The sequence below is a fragment of the Petaurus breviceps genome, unplaced genomic scaffold (genome assembly GCF_028583685.1).
Source record: "Petaurus breviceps papuanus isolate PSGF00001 unplaced genomic scaffold, PetGlider_PUasm1.0 80, whole genome shotgun sequence".
NCBI classification, from domain to species: Eukaryota; Metazoa; Chordata; class Mammalia; order Diprotodontia; family Petauridae; genus Petaurus; species Petaurus breviceps.
The window spans coordinates 6,068,981-6,082,466 of NW_027186540.1; the positions used below are offsets into that span (position 1 = coordinate 6,068,981).

The 13,486-nt window shown below is 41.2% G+C and overlaps 1 protein-coding gene across 6 annotated transcripts in view; it reads right to left on the minus strand.

The window, feature by feature from the left end:
- LOC138176002 (FERM domain-containing protein 4A) overlaps positions 1-13,486 on the minus strand; it is a 416,847-nt gene that overhangs the window by 22,757 nt on the left and 380,604 nt on the right. For all 6 annotated transcript variants that reach the window (XM_069106685.1, XM_069106684.1, XM_069106682.1 and 3 more), the window contains exons 17-18: positions 7,362-7,590; positions 5,041-5,097 (exon numbers count right to left, since the gene is read on the minus strand). In XM_069106685.1, the coding sequence (XP_068962786.1) occupies positions 5,041-5,097; positions 7,362-7,590 (286 nt within the window). The remainder of the gene's footprint in view (positions 1-5,040; positions 5,098-7,361; positions 7,591-13,486) is intronic.

Below are 13,486 nucleotides of genomic sequence, written 5' to 3' on the forward strand. Positions count from 1 at the left end.
TACTTCCTGTTTCACGATGAGGCAAGATAGGACACAAGGCTAACTGAACAGGAATGCTATACGGGTCAAAGAAGGTGTCCCTCTCTCATCAGCCTAAACAGGATCAATATTTCTGCAGCTATGATGACAAGGAGAGTCACCCTCTGTGAAAGGCATGTGGGAACTGAGACCAAATGAGTGAATAGCGGATTGTCTTGCTCACTGTTGGGGCAACCACTTAATCAGTGGAATGATATTACTGCACTTCTTAAATTATTACTTTAAATTACTACTGCACTATTTAAGTTATTTTTCTCCTTGGGGACAGGGGCAATAGTGAACATATATAGTTAAATGTGTGTGTGATACAACTTCATTGTAAATCCCTAATCTCATTTGACCCTTCTTAGAGTAAATGGTCTGTGATGAAGAGAATGTGAGAAAAGATTGGATGGGTAGGGGTAGGTCACCTGATAAAGGGTCTTCTATGCCAGCCTGAGTATTTATGGCTTTATCTAATAGTTAATAGAGATCTACTGTTTCTTAATCTGGGGAGTAATATGATTAACGTGTTTAAGAAATATTTATCTGGCCTGAAATTATGGAATGAAAACACTAGGCAGGGAGGTCAGATAGGAAGCAAATACTAAAAAAATTTAGAAATGAGAGTGGCACAGAGAATGGAGAAGGAAAAATGTGATGGATATTGTAAAGAAAAAACTAAGAGAATTTAGGTAAATTGGTTTTGAGGTGCTGAAGGAGAGAAAAGAGGCCAGGATTACATCCAAGTAGTGATTCTGCAGGGCATGGAAGATAATAGCGTCATTGACCAAAAGGTTGGATATATCCCAAAGAGGAGTACAGATTCCTTCCTTTTAAACACGATGAATTTGCAGTGATTGTAGAACATTCATGTAGAGCCGTAGTGTATGGCTGAATAGAAATATGGGGTGGAAGACTGGATGAAAGAGGACCATAGAAAGGGTAGTTTCAGTGGAGTGGTTAGAGTGGAAGTGAGACGGAGGAGGTGGAGGATGCCGAAGGAGGCAGAGAACCATCCATTCAAGGAGTCTGTGAAAGGAAGGAGTTCAAAAGAATGGTAGCTGAAAGGACTGGGTGAAGAATTTCTCAAGATAAGGAAAGACTTACACATGTTTGAAGACATGAGAAAAGCCAAAGGAGAAGGAAAAACTGAATATATTGGAAGAAGAAATACAGAACCTAAGTTCCTCAGAAGATAAGGACTGAAATACAGAGAAATAATATAGAAGAATCCATTTCTGAAAGAAAAGTAGAATGTGATTTCTTCAGAAACTCTAGTGAAGGATGAGAAGACAAGCATAAAGACAGCTCTATTTAGGGCGGCTTTAGGTGGCGCAGTGAGTAGAGCACCGGCCCTGGAGTCAGGAGGACCCGAGTTCAAATACGGCCTCAGACACTTAACACAAAACTAGCCGTGTGACCTTGGGCAAGTCACTTAACCCCAATTGCCCTATCTTCCCCTCTCCAAAAAGCAAAAAAAAAATTCTGTTCTGGGATGTAGGAGGTGGGGTTTGATGGTCTCGGTCTTCTCCATGAGGTTTTTTACTCCAGTCCCTAAGCTTTAGGGCTAAGGTAAGGGTTCTTGTGATTGTTGAAGAAGAGTAACTTGGGACCCGAGGGGAGGTTAAAAAATTTTGTAACAGTGGGCTAGGAGGGAGAAGCTTCTAGCCATATGAGAGCCAAAGCTATAGAAGGACCATATTTCATAAGGGTTGTAAAAAAATATTTTGGAATGTTCTGTTTGTGGATTCTTTTGTTCTGCTTTGTGGAACTGGAGGCCCATCAGATCCTGGAGAAATGTACTTAACCAGAGGAAACTCTTTTTGATACTGGCTTGAAAATCCTAAAACAAGATGAGATGGAGGGCATACTCTATTCTTCTAAAAAGTACTACAGTGGAGGGAAGTAGTAAATAGAGACAAACACACACACACACACACACACACACAGAAATTATACCACACAGAGATTGCTGTTACAAATAGGCTAAAACATGAGTCAAACCATTGCCTTTGAGACATTGTCACTAATAAAATAAATGATAGCCACAGCAAGAAAATGTTGGAAGCGGCATACATGGAATGGTGGGAAGAGCAGACTCTGCATTTCAAATCCTTCTCCTCATATTTACTGCCTGTGTAACATTGGATGAAGTCCCTTAAACTTGCTAAGCTCAGTTTCTTCCTAAATTTAAGTTATAAATACAGGTATTAATCCTGTTCCCTTATACCATTACCATAAAAGAATTCTACCTTATTTTTGGCACAGCTAGAGAAACTGAGGCTTATAGGGAACTAATGCGTTATCTATCCAATTGGCATAACGAGTCTTTCAGACATTCAAGGCGATGCTCTGTCCACAAGTCTGCTAGCTCTCCCCCCATACTCCTTTCCTCACCTCCCATGTAGCAAAATAAGTAATAAAAATATTATAATTTGGTTTTCTAATAGCAAGACCAAGATGACTAGTTAAAACACCTGCCAGGCATTGCCCACATCAGTAGAAATTATTATTATTGCAATTATCATCATTACTACTACTTCTTATGTAACCTTTTATGTTTTCCCATCTCATCAACCACTTATCACTGCCAGCTTGAGGTTTTCCCAAAAGAGAAAAAAAAATCAACTGCTGCTTATTATGTTTTCATGTAATTAATGTCTCCACCTCCAAAGTTTGAATTAAGACCCACAAGAACCTTCTCAGAAAGGGTTCCATGTTGGTAATTATTTTTTCTTCTATGTTAATAGAATTCAGTTCAATTTTTTTTTCTAGGAATTTTTGTTTTTTAAAAAAAATTCTATGCATACCTTAACTTTTTACCTAAAAAAAATTATTCCAAATTTAAGGATCATCAAAATGAGCAAAAATTGCCATACACAAAGTAAAACAGAAAAAGAGGGCCATATATGAACCACGAATGAATGGTGTAAAAATATAATTTTGAACATATTAGTTTCAAAGCTGTTTTCTAATAGTTTTTAAAAAGAAAACTCTATTAACTGTTACTTTTTCAGAATCCAATGAAAAATTTCAAAATAATTTTAAAGGCCAAACCCAGGGCCTACCCTACAGGGATTTTTCCCAAGTTCATTCCATCTAGAGGCACTCTGATCAAGAGAGATGGTTCCTTTACCATACCTCCAAAAATTAAAAGGCATTCCAAAGGAAACCTCAAGCAAAACTGAGTCACTCTAATTCAAAATGTGGTTTTAGTCATGGAAAGAAAAGAAGTAAAACCCTGTCACAAACTCTCTTCTGCCTGGCTTAGTGGAGGGACTGGAAAACCAATGGACATTTATTTTAGTTGGTCCTAATTTTTTCACCTTTGCCCCCAGAATTTTTTTTTTCACATTAGAAGGCTATTAAAACTATCCTGGTTTTGCTCTTTCAGGCCAGGAAAGGCTATGGTAACACCACTTCCACCTGACAGCCCTTCACATACTGGGATATAGCAATTCTCTTCAAAAGTTCCTTCAGCTGAGCCTCCTAGGACAGACTCAAGGCCTTTCACCACTCTGTCCTTCTCCAAAAACTGCCCAGCTTACTAGCCTTCTTCCCAAACTGTGGTATCCAGAACCCAACAGAGTACCCTAGAGGAACTGCGGGCAGCTGTGCTTCTCTTAATGCAGCCTGAGATCACATTTCGTTTTTGGCTGCTACATCACACTGCTGTCAGTCCATGGACACACTCAGATCTTTAGATAAACTACTCTCTAATCATTGCCACTGCCATCTTATACCTTTGAAATCGGTTTTTGAACTACAGAATAAAACTTTACACTTACTCTCTTTCTTCTTTCTTGTAACTGCTGAACCTCACAAAATTATTAGGAGAAAAATGATTTGTGAAAAAGTAGTGTCAGCTGGTTTTCTTGTTTAGTTCTAGATAGTGATTTCATTGGTGTGGGGAGCTTCTGGTGTGAAAGCTCCCCTCCTATACACTGACTGACAATTCAACTATCATTTCTGGTCTTAGAGTTTTATAGGACAGTGAGAAACTGAATGGCTTACTCAAAGTCCCCTAGTCACTATGTGTCAGAGATAGGATTTGAACCCAGATCTTTTAGCCTTCAATGGCTGGCTCTCCCTTAAACTCTGCTACCTTTCACAAATGTAAATGGTTAATTCATTTTTTGTTTTTGTTTTTGTTTTTTGCTTTTTGGAGGGGGGAAAGCAGGACAATTGGGGTTAAGTGACTTGCTGTAATGGGAATGTAAATTTGGGAAGATCTTCCCTGCTCCTAGGCTAAAGTGCACCTGAAGCCTGGGGTGGGAGACTTGTTTTTCAGTAGATACTCTGTGATTGGCCAGTGAGTCAATAAGGTTGTTACATTCTCTGAGCCAGGAGAAGGCTATATTAAGCCCTGATGTGTAGCTTTGTTTTGGGGCTCACTTTGAGAAATGTTCTGTGATTTGATCTGGATTCTGGGAAGCCATTGTCCAGAGCCCCCTGGCTTTGAAACCCAGATGTTGTTTGGATATGGATGTAATGGTTGGACAGTTTGAAATCTGTCTACTTGATCTGTTTCTGTCTTGATAATTCTGTCTGTATATTCTGAAGTTCGGGGTGCTGACCTCTTTCCCCTGAACTAGGTAAAAGATACATGTTTGACTGATTAAAGTAAGCTTGTTAACCCATTTTGAGTTGCTTTCCTTTATCAAAGCAGATCTAAGAACCTGTGTTGGCAGCAAACCCTGAGGATGCTTGGGGTGCTTGCTGCTACACTTGCCTAAGATCACATGGCTAGTAAGTGTTAAGTGTCTGAGGCCAGATTTGAACTCAGGTCCTCCTGACTCCAGGGCCCGTGCTCTATTCACTTTGCCACCTAGCCACCCCCATAAATGGTTAATCCTTAATAATAATAGTTATTACTATTTACCTTTATAAATTGGAATAATAGAATTGCAGAACTGGAAAAACCCTTGTGCCCCAAAAGGACAGTACCTAAGACAACCTAAAGAAAATGCTAAACCTGGTCCAAGTTCCAAATTTTCAAGCAGGAAATTAACTACGTACCATCCTCAAGAACAAGCGCATCAGAAAGGGAGCTGTCTTCACTGGCAATATTTCCGTCTGGCAAGAAACAAAACAGAAGGACCCGCAGTTAGAGCACATCGGTTTGGGTTTTGTTTGTTCTGAACCAAAGGCTTCTCATGTCACTCTTCACCTCTAAGAAAGCATGCTATCTATCTTTTCACTCTGCACACTCACACCTTTCTTCTCAATCAGCAGCAACACCCAAGCAACAGAAATATTAGAAGTAATTATAATGCTGCTCCCCATTTCTTTCTTTCTTTTTTTTTTTTTTACATTATGTATTTTAAAGAGCTCCAAGGACCAGTTAGTAACAAATCTCCCTAATCCTATTGCAGTGACTGTGGCAAAGTAGGATAGCATTACTTCAAAAAAGAAATAACTGGGACATGGGTTGGTTTAATGTCAGGTATAAAAGTTGTCCCTTCCTCAACTGGGCCCCTTTGCTGTTGCAGCACAAGGACATGTGCTGACTGAACTGAGATAACAGGTAATACTCTTTACATTTAGTATTCTGGTGAAAAGCTTAGTCATGGTGTTTCACTTTCATTGTTGGTCAATAAGTGGCTTCCTAATTAATTTTTTTTTATCAGAGAAGATACAAGCAGGATAAATATAACATCTTTCTCCTAGAAGCTCATTTTCCAAACAGTGTTTAGTCAACCCAGCAAATATGTTCCCCAAATTCCGCAAAAATGATCTCCCTACCACTTTTACAGCTGGGGAAACTAAGGAAAGGAGAGGAGACTTGCTTCAAGCTGTTCTGCTAGCCACTGGTCAAGTTAGCAAACCATCCCAGGTCTCCTGATTCCCTGTTAAGTGCCTTATCTCTTGAAAAGTAAAATCGTGTGTGTGGGGTCCAGGGAAGGTCCCAATTCACCTCTTCTTCTCAAGTGGGCCCTTGAGATATAAACATGACTTCAACAAGGCAGCAGAGTTGAAACCACATTCTTGAGGAAACGAGGCCCACATTTTTGCATGGCTGTAGATCGGAGGGAAGAATCCAAAGGATTGTCCCCACGGATTCTTTTAAAGTAGCACCTCCATTGTAGTTATCAGATCAGTAGTTGGAAGGCTCTATAAAGGGGGAGCTTCCCCTGTGGAAAATCCCTAGAGACATTGCAATCCATCCCTGAATTTGTCCTCATACTGGTCTGTTGGCCCTGATGGATGTTTCATCTCAGAACTGGGAACGTGAACCATAAATGTTTCCAAGGGGCATAAAGAGGTATGCAAATAAAAGAATTAAATAAGGAAAGAAAGGGTTGTTTGTTTCCATTGATCAGGTTTGTCTCAGCCCCTTTAAGGAGAATGGGGAAGGGGAGAAACAATCAGGGAAGGAAGGCCACTGCCTAGCCAAGACCAACAGGGCAAACTAGGGAGAGACACTTGTTTCTAACCTTCTAAAGGAAGAGTATTTTAAAAATGTATAAACTATGAAAGAACACTTGACAGTGTCTCTGGAAGAATTCTCTGACTTGTTAAAAAGAATAATAGTAGGAGGGACTTTTTGCTTCACTCAGGGATCTCTTTGTGCTTTGTTTGGCTAAATAAACATAATTACCCTCAATATCCCTGGGCCTTGGGTCACACTGTAAATCACTCAAGGCTGGGGGCAGGTCAGTAGTGTTGGCAGGGTGGTGCCCAAGTTCTAGCCACCCAGTCCTTGGGGGGCTGGTGAAGGGTGGCAGGAATATCAGGCTATTGGAGAGCTGGAGTGGCACCACCCTTTTAGGGGCAACAGCTAAAGTTGGCAGGGTGGAAGATAAAGACTCTAGTATCAAAGGGAGGAGGTTGTCATAGTTTGCCCTGGTGCCCAACTTTTGACCCACTCTCTTTCAAAGTGCCTGGTCCTGATGAAGGTTCTGTCCAGAAATGGGATGGAAGATGTCCTTGAGAAACTTAATTTTTGTCCCTCACATCTGTGCTTGGCAGCTGCCTCTGCCTTGGAGAAACTGGGGCAGAGGAAAAATTCACATCGTAGAATGGGAAAGATTGGCTGGCCTTCTTCACCATAATTTCTCTCAGGTTAGTAGTTAGTAGAAATAATAATTTGATTTATATAGTTTTCTTTCATCTGTGGATCTGAGAGTACTCTGCTACTCTGATCTGGTTGCAAGCATTAATAACACCATTTTATTAAGGGATAAATGAAAGCACTGAGTGGCTAATTTACAGGCCCCAGGCCATGCAGCAAGGAGGGCTCAGAACCCCAACAGAACTGGAGTTCCTAGTTTACTGGGGTTCTGTCTACCCATGTTTACTAGGTGGTTCCAGGCAGTGAAGAAGGGCTGGGTACTGACCATCTATTATCAGCGAAGCCCTCTGGGTGGGTTTCTTCCCAGACTTGATGCGGTTGTCATTGATTGCATTTTCAATTTCTTGCAGCTTCTTCAGTGCATTAAGGTAAGAGGTTTTCCTTTGTTTCTTCAGCTTCTTGCTGACATTGGGGTCACTGGCTAGGCGGCGGGCAGCTTCTGTAATCTGGGACTGAATGGCAAACTCCCGTTCTAGGCGCTCCAACTCAGCTTCCTGTAGGAAGGGAAAACATGGGCTCATTCAGTGACTAAACATGAGTGCTTTGGGATACTCAAACGGAAAAACACCCAAAAACCACCTTACTAATTCAAACCCTCACTTTATAAATAAAGAAACTGAGACCCATAGACGTTAAATAACTTGCCCAAGGTCACACAAAGTAGTAAGCAACACATATGGAATTTGAACCCAGGATCTCTGAGTTCACAGTCAGTGTTTTTTCCACTGTGTCATCACAAGGTGACAAGAAATAAATCTTTTAACATCACCGGTAACTGGCATGACATCTTCAATAAGGTGGCCACTGTTCTTAAACCTTCAGCATCTGAGTGTCCTAAGCATGTGCCCTTGTTTTATTAAATTCCTTCTTACTTCCTGTTGTCAGGTGGTGATTTAAATATTACTGGGGCAGCTAGGTGACTGGAGCCAAGGAAGACCTGAGTTCAAATCTGGCCTCAGATACTTACTAGCCATGTGACCCTGGGCAAGTCACTTAACCCTGATTGATTTTTAAAAAAAGATATTACCAAGAAGGTGAAAATCCTCCCCATACTACAAGGTCTTGGGACTGCTCAACAGCAATTTTGCAATCTCTTTCAGGGTCGGTAACAGCAAAGCCTGGGTGGTAACTTCCCATTCCATTGTGATTTCCTTTCTACTTGTGGCCTAGGATGCAGCTCTCCTTCAGAGTCCTGCTAGCATTCACAATTCAAATCCTTCCTGTCAGTTTGACAACAAGGGATTCCTACTCATGCAGAAGGTACACTCACTTTCATCAGCTGCTCAGTAAAAGGGGCTGCCCAGACATGACTTACATTACACATGCCACCCCCGTCATACCTGCTTGTCACACAAGTTTCTGTCCCTCATAATTGCAGAGTCCCTGGACTCTCACGTATCCTTTTAGAAGTTTTTATCCCCATGCTCTTACTTTCCCTGTTCCACCCTTCTGTCACCTACCCACAAACCCACAAATCTGGATGAAACAAACCGACTTTCACATTTGCAGATGAAGGTTGTATGCTTTTAACTGTTACCCATTCACCCCCTCATCAAAGCCACTTACTGAAATACCCACATTTATGTTCTCACTTACACCCTTTTTCTCACTTTTACATGCAAACACAACTACTGCACCACCTTTTTTGCTGAACCTTGTCCTTACTCCAGTTCAACGTTGCCTGCTTTGCTTGAGGGCACATGGGGACTGGAGTGGGGTGGAAAGAATGCTGCACTTTCAGTTGGAAGATCTGAGTTGAGACTGTGGTACTGCCAAGCGGAGTCATTCAGTCCCTTTGGGTCTCAGTGTCTTTATATGGACAATGAAGGCCGTTAGAACTAGAAGGTTTACATAAAGTTCTAAGGTCCCTTCTTCACCCTAAGACATAGTTTTTCTCTCAAAGTTGCAGGCTTGGAATTTGAATCCAGAGCCTCTGACTAAGTCTAAGATTTTTTCCCCACTCTATCACAAAACAGCTATCATAATATTCCCTCTAAATTGCCTCATTTCCAGGCTAAACATTCCTAGTGCCTTCAACCTTTCCTTGAATTATGGTTTTTAATATATTTTTGTTCAACATGTTTTGTACTTGTCATGGTCAAAGTATTCATGTGCTCAGTTTAACATCATTAAATCTTCACCTTTCCCACCTTATTAAACTTGTCCAAGGCAAAAAAAACAAACCCCTCTCCAAGCTCCCCCCCCCCCAAAAAAAACCCCAAACTCAAAAGCCACCCTTGTGTTTGGTTTCCCTTGCTCCAATTTCTCCTGTGTGCTCCCGAGCCATCTCATGATGGACAGGAGCAAGAGTGGTTCAAGTTCATGGACCCCCCAATCGCCCTCCCATCGTCACTGCCGCATTGGAGGGAGGGCACAGATAATTTCTTCTTCCTTTCTGTATACCTCTGAATTCTTATTACTCCATACTGCCTCCTAACCCCTATTAATTTTTCTTGAAATTTAAAAAATGTATTTTATCTCTTTTTAATTAACAAAATGTTTTTAAATCTTTATTTCCTCTTACCCTCAATGAGGAAAAAGAAAAGAAAAACAAAGCCCTTGTGACAAATATACAGAGTTGAGCAAAAATAATTTCTGCATTGGACATAAAAGAAAAAGTCTCCATCTGCACCCTTATTTCATCATTCTTTTGTTCATCATGGGTACATTGGAATTCTTCCCACCCTCTGTTTTTGGTCAGGGCAAGTAGGTGGATTAGGGATTTACACCACTTCCTAACTCCTCCTCCTCCTCCTCCCAAACACACATATGATTTTTTTTTTTGTACAGCCTAGAGCTACACTTTTACCTGCACAGAGACTGTCTGGCAACCCTACAAACTCTAAGCTCTTTTGGAAATCATTGACCTATGCCAGTCACTGTTTCCTTTTGTTGCAGACACATGTGGAACTCTCTAGAGGAAATAATGGGGGCTAAATCACACATGCAACCCTTAAAATTGCTATACAGGCTCTTCACAGATATGTTGTGTGTGCTCACACAGGGGAAACGGAATCTCTTCATCCATCTTGTCTGCTAACTCCCTTCCCAAGGAAAACTCCCAAACTCATTGAACCAACTCTGAGGAGACCTTGTCCTGTCCAAGATTCCCCAGTGTCAAGTGGTTGTTAATAGCAGAGGTGCAGAAAATGAACGTTAGTTTGCTGCAATGAGCAGACTTTCTTATGCAACAGCTGAATCCAATATACAGGCTTCCTGGTACAATCCACCTGGCCATATGCCTGGATCCTCCATCCAGCAATGCATCGCCTTGGTTAGATTTACTTTAAACTGTGTCAGACTGGAGGGGGAGGGAAACTGGAAGTGGGAGAGTAGGGGAGCAGAGGAAGACAGGAAGAGGAAAATTAAACTTCTTAGGAGATGACCAATTGTTAAGGCTCTCTCCAATGGATTGAGCAGCTCGCCAGATTTGTTCCATCCAGGGGAGAAGAAAACGAAAACCGACACACTCTGATGTCTTGAAACAAACAAGTCACCAGAGACAATGACTGTTCTGTGAGTTCTGACTCCACCTTACAGCTGCTTAGGGTTGTTATGATAGCCATGGTTCAGGACACTGACCCAGGGATTTGTGGGAGAGAGAGCCCAGAACAAACACTCCCTATTAAAGTAAGAAAAACACAAGGCTGAACTCCCCAAATGTACAGTTGACAGCCCTTAGGAAGGAATGGAAGGAAAACTACATTTGGCTTAGAAATCTGAAGGAGTCAGACTGGAATGGTAGTGGGAGGGAGATGGGGGAGGATATTCTTCCTGTGCTAGGGTGTAAGCCCTCTGAGGAAAGCCAGTCAGCATTTTTTAAAAAAACAACAAAAACCCAACATTTTTAATTTATGAAAAGTAAAAGAAACAGAGGGGGGACAGTCTGGGTAGTGGAGAGAGAGAGCTGCCCTCAGAGTCCAGAAGGCCTGGGTTTAAATCTCTTGACCTCCCAGTGTTCCAGTCTCTTAAGTTGCAGAAGAGAGGTCAATTCCTTATCAAGAGCTCCCTATACCTATGAAATAACAAGTCCAGAAGAAGAAAGAAGAGGCCATCTTTGCTGACAAAGGAGGAAACAGAGAGGGGACAAGATGCTGTGAGGAGAGGAAAGGGGGATTATTAAGGAATGACTCCCTTTTTAAGAACTCTGGTGCTCAGTCAACAAGGCCATGTGTAATCAATAGTTATTTCTATGTCAGACTAAAATGAGGGTGTAATCTATGGCTAACATCCCTTTTCACTTTAAAATTCAATGAGCGCTATATTTCTTAGCCAACCCCAAACCATAGCCTTCCTTGCAACCTCAGTAGGAACTCTAGTATTTAGAAGTCACAGAGTCTTAGGGTTAGGAAACTCCTCAAAGGTCATCTAATTTAACTATTAACAGATCCAGAATTCCTTCTAAGACATATTGAAGAATAGCCAAGCAAGTCATCTGTGATGGAGAATTCACAACCTTATGAAAAAGAATATTCCATTTACTTCCCTCCTCCCTACCTTATAGTAATCCAGAGTCTGTCTGTCTGTGACTTCTACCCATTTCATCTAAGTTCTTAACTCTGGGACAAAGTAAACAACTTTAATCCATCTTCCCTAGTGATGGTCCTTCAAATATTTGAAAGCAATAGTCAAATCTCTTCCCCAACCCCTCCCCTCACTAAAAGTTATTCTCTAGGCCTAAACACCAAAGTAAAACTATTTAACAATCTTCATAAAATAAAGGGGTTTTAAAAAATTCTCTAACCACTATGGTCACTTAGGCATGGTCCAACTTCCTTCCTATTTCAAGAGCTACAGACATATTAAAATGCCTTGATTTGAGTCAATGATATCTGAACAAAAAAGTCACCATGCCCATCTTATTTATTTATTCCTGGTCCCTGGGATGGTCCACTTGCCCTGCAAAATTGCCCAGTGGTAGCCTCATCTGTCCCCCTACCCCCAGCCCCTTTCATCTAAGGTGGATCTGTCCAGCAGAGTGAACCCTGAGAACCAAGTCAGTTACACAGATTGTTTGAGGAGCTGCCATCAGGTAGCATGTGGGACAGCAATCCCCAAACTTAAAAACCAGGATCAAATCCTTTTTTTTTTTTTTCTTTTTGGATGGGGGAAGGCAGGGCAAATGGGGTTAAGTGACTTGCCCAAGGTCACAGGGCTAGTAAGTGTTAAGTATCTGAGGTTGTATTTGAACTCAGGTCCTCCTGACTTCAGGGCCAGTGCTCTACTCACTGCAACACCTACCTGCCCCAGGATCAAATCCTATTAGGCCAGAATCCCTAGCAGTACCAAGCTGATCATTCCTATCTGGCCAGTGATTTTGGAGGCATGGGGCTTTTTTCATGCATTTTACAGGAAACCATGTTTCTACAGGTGCTAATGTAAATAGAAGTTAGCAATAGATTTCATAATGAACTCACTAAAGTTGAATTTACACTGAGCTGTATATTTATCTCCCACTAATAAACTTTGGCACTCCATGAATCTAGAAATTAGGAAGGTATGAAAAATGATTTCTTCAAAATACTTCCTTAAAGATGTAAAAAGAAACACATATCCTGCCAGGTTTTATTTGGCCTGTTGTAGTTCAGTTGTTTCAATCATGTCCAACTCTTTGTATTCTATTTGGCAAAGATACTGGAGTGGTTTGCCATTTCCTTCTCCAGCTCATTTTACAGATGAGGAAACTGAGGCAAACAGAGTTAAGTGACATGCCCAGGGTCACACAGCTAGTATCTGAGGCTGGATTTTAACTTAGGACTTCCTGACTCCAGGCCCAGTGCTCTATGCACCTAGCTGCCCAGCATTGGTAGATGGGGCTTTATGTCACTTTCTTTTTCTTGGATCTCTTTCTTCATCAAATCTGGCAGGGAGACCACTGAGAAATCATATAAACTCTTAGGTGTTTACTTATGTATCATTGACCCATAAATGGTAAATAAATAACTTTAAGGAAAATGAAAATGCTTACTAAAGCACCAAATACTACAAAAGAAATTTCATTGTTGTTGAGTCATTTCAGTCATGTCCAACTCTTCACGACCTCATTTGGGGTTTTCTTGGTAAAGATACTGAAGTGATTTGTCATTTTCTTCCCTAGTTAATTTTACAGATGAAGAAACTGAGGCCAACAGGGTTAAGTGACTTGCCCAGGGTCACACAGCTAGCAGGTGTCTGAGGCCACATTTGAACTCAGGTTCTTCTGACTCCAGGCCCAGAGCTCTATCCAACTGGGGATAAGTGGTGGGGGAGGGAAATTCTGGCATTAAATAGGAATGAAGGAATCATTATTGAGAATGAGGACATTATAATGAGCAGTTCTTGTTCCTCCTTTGTACAGTATGAATGTTCAGAAAAAAGACAGATAACAGTAATGAATCCAAGTACCAAAAG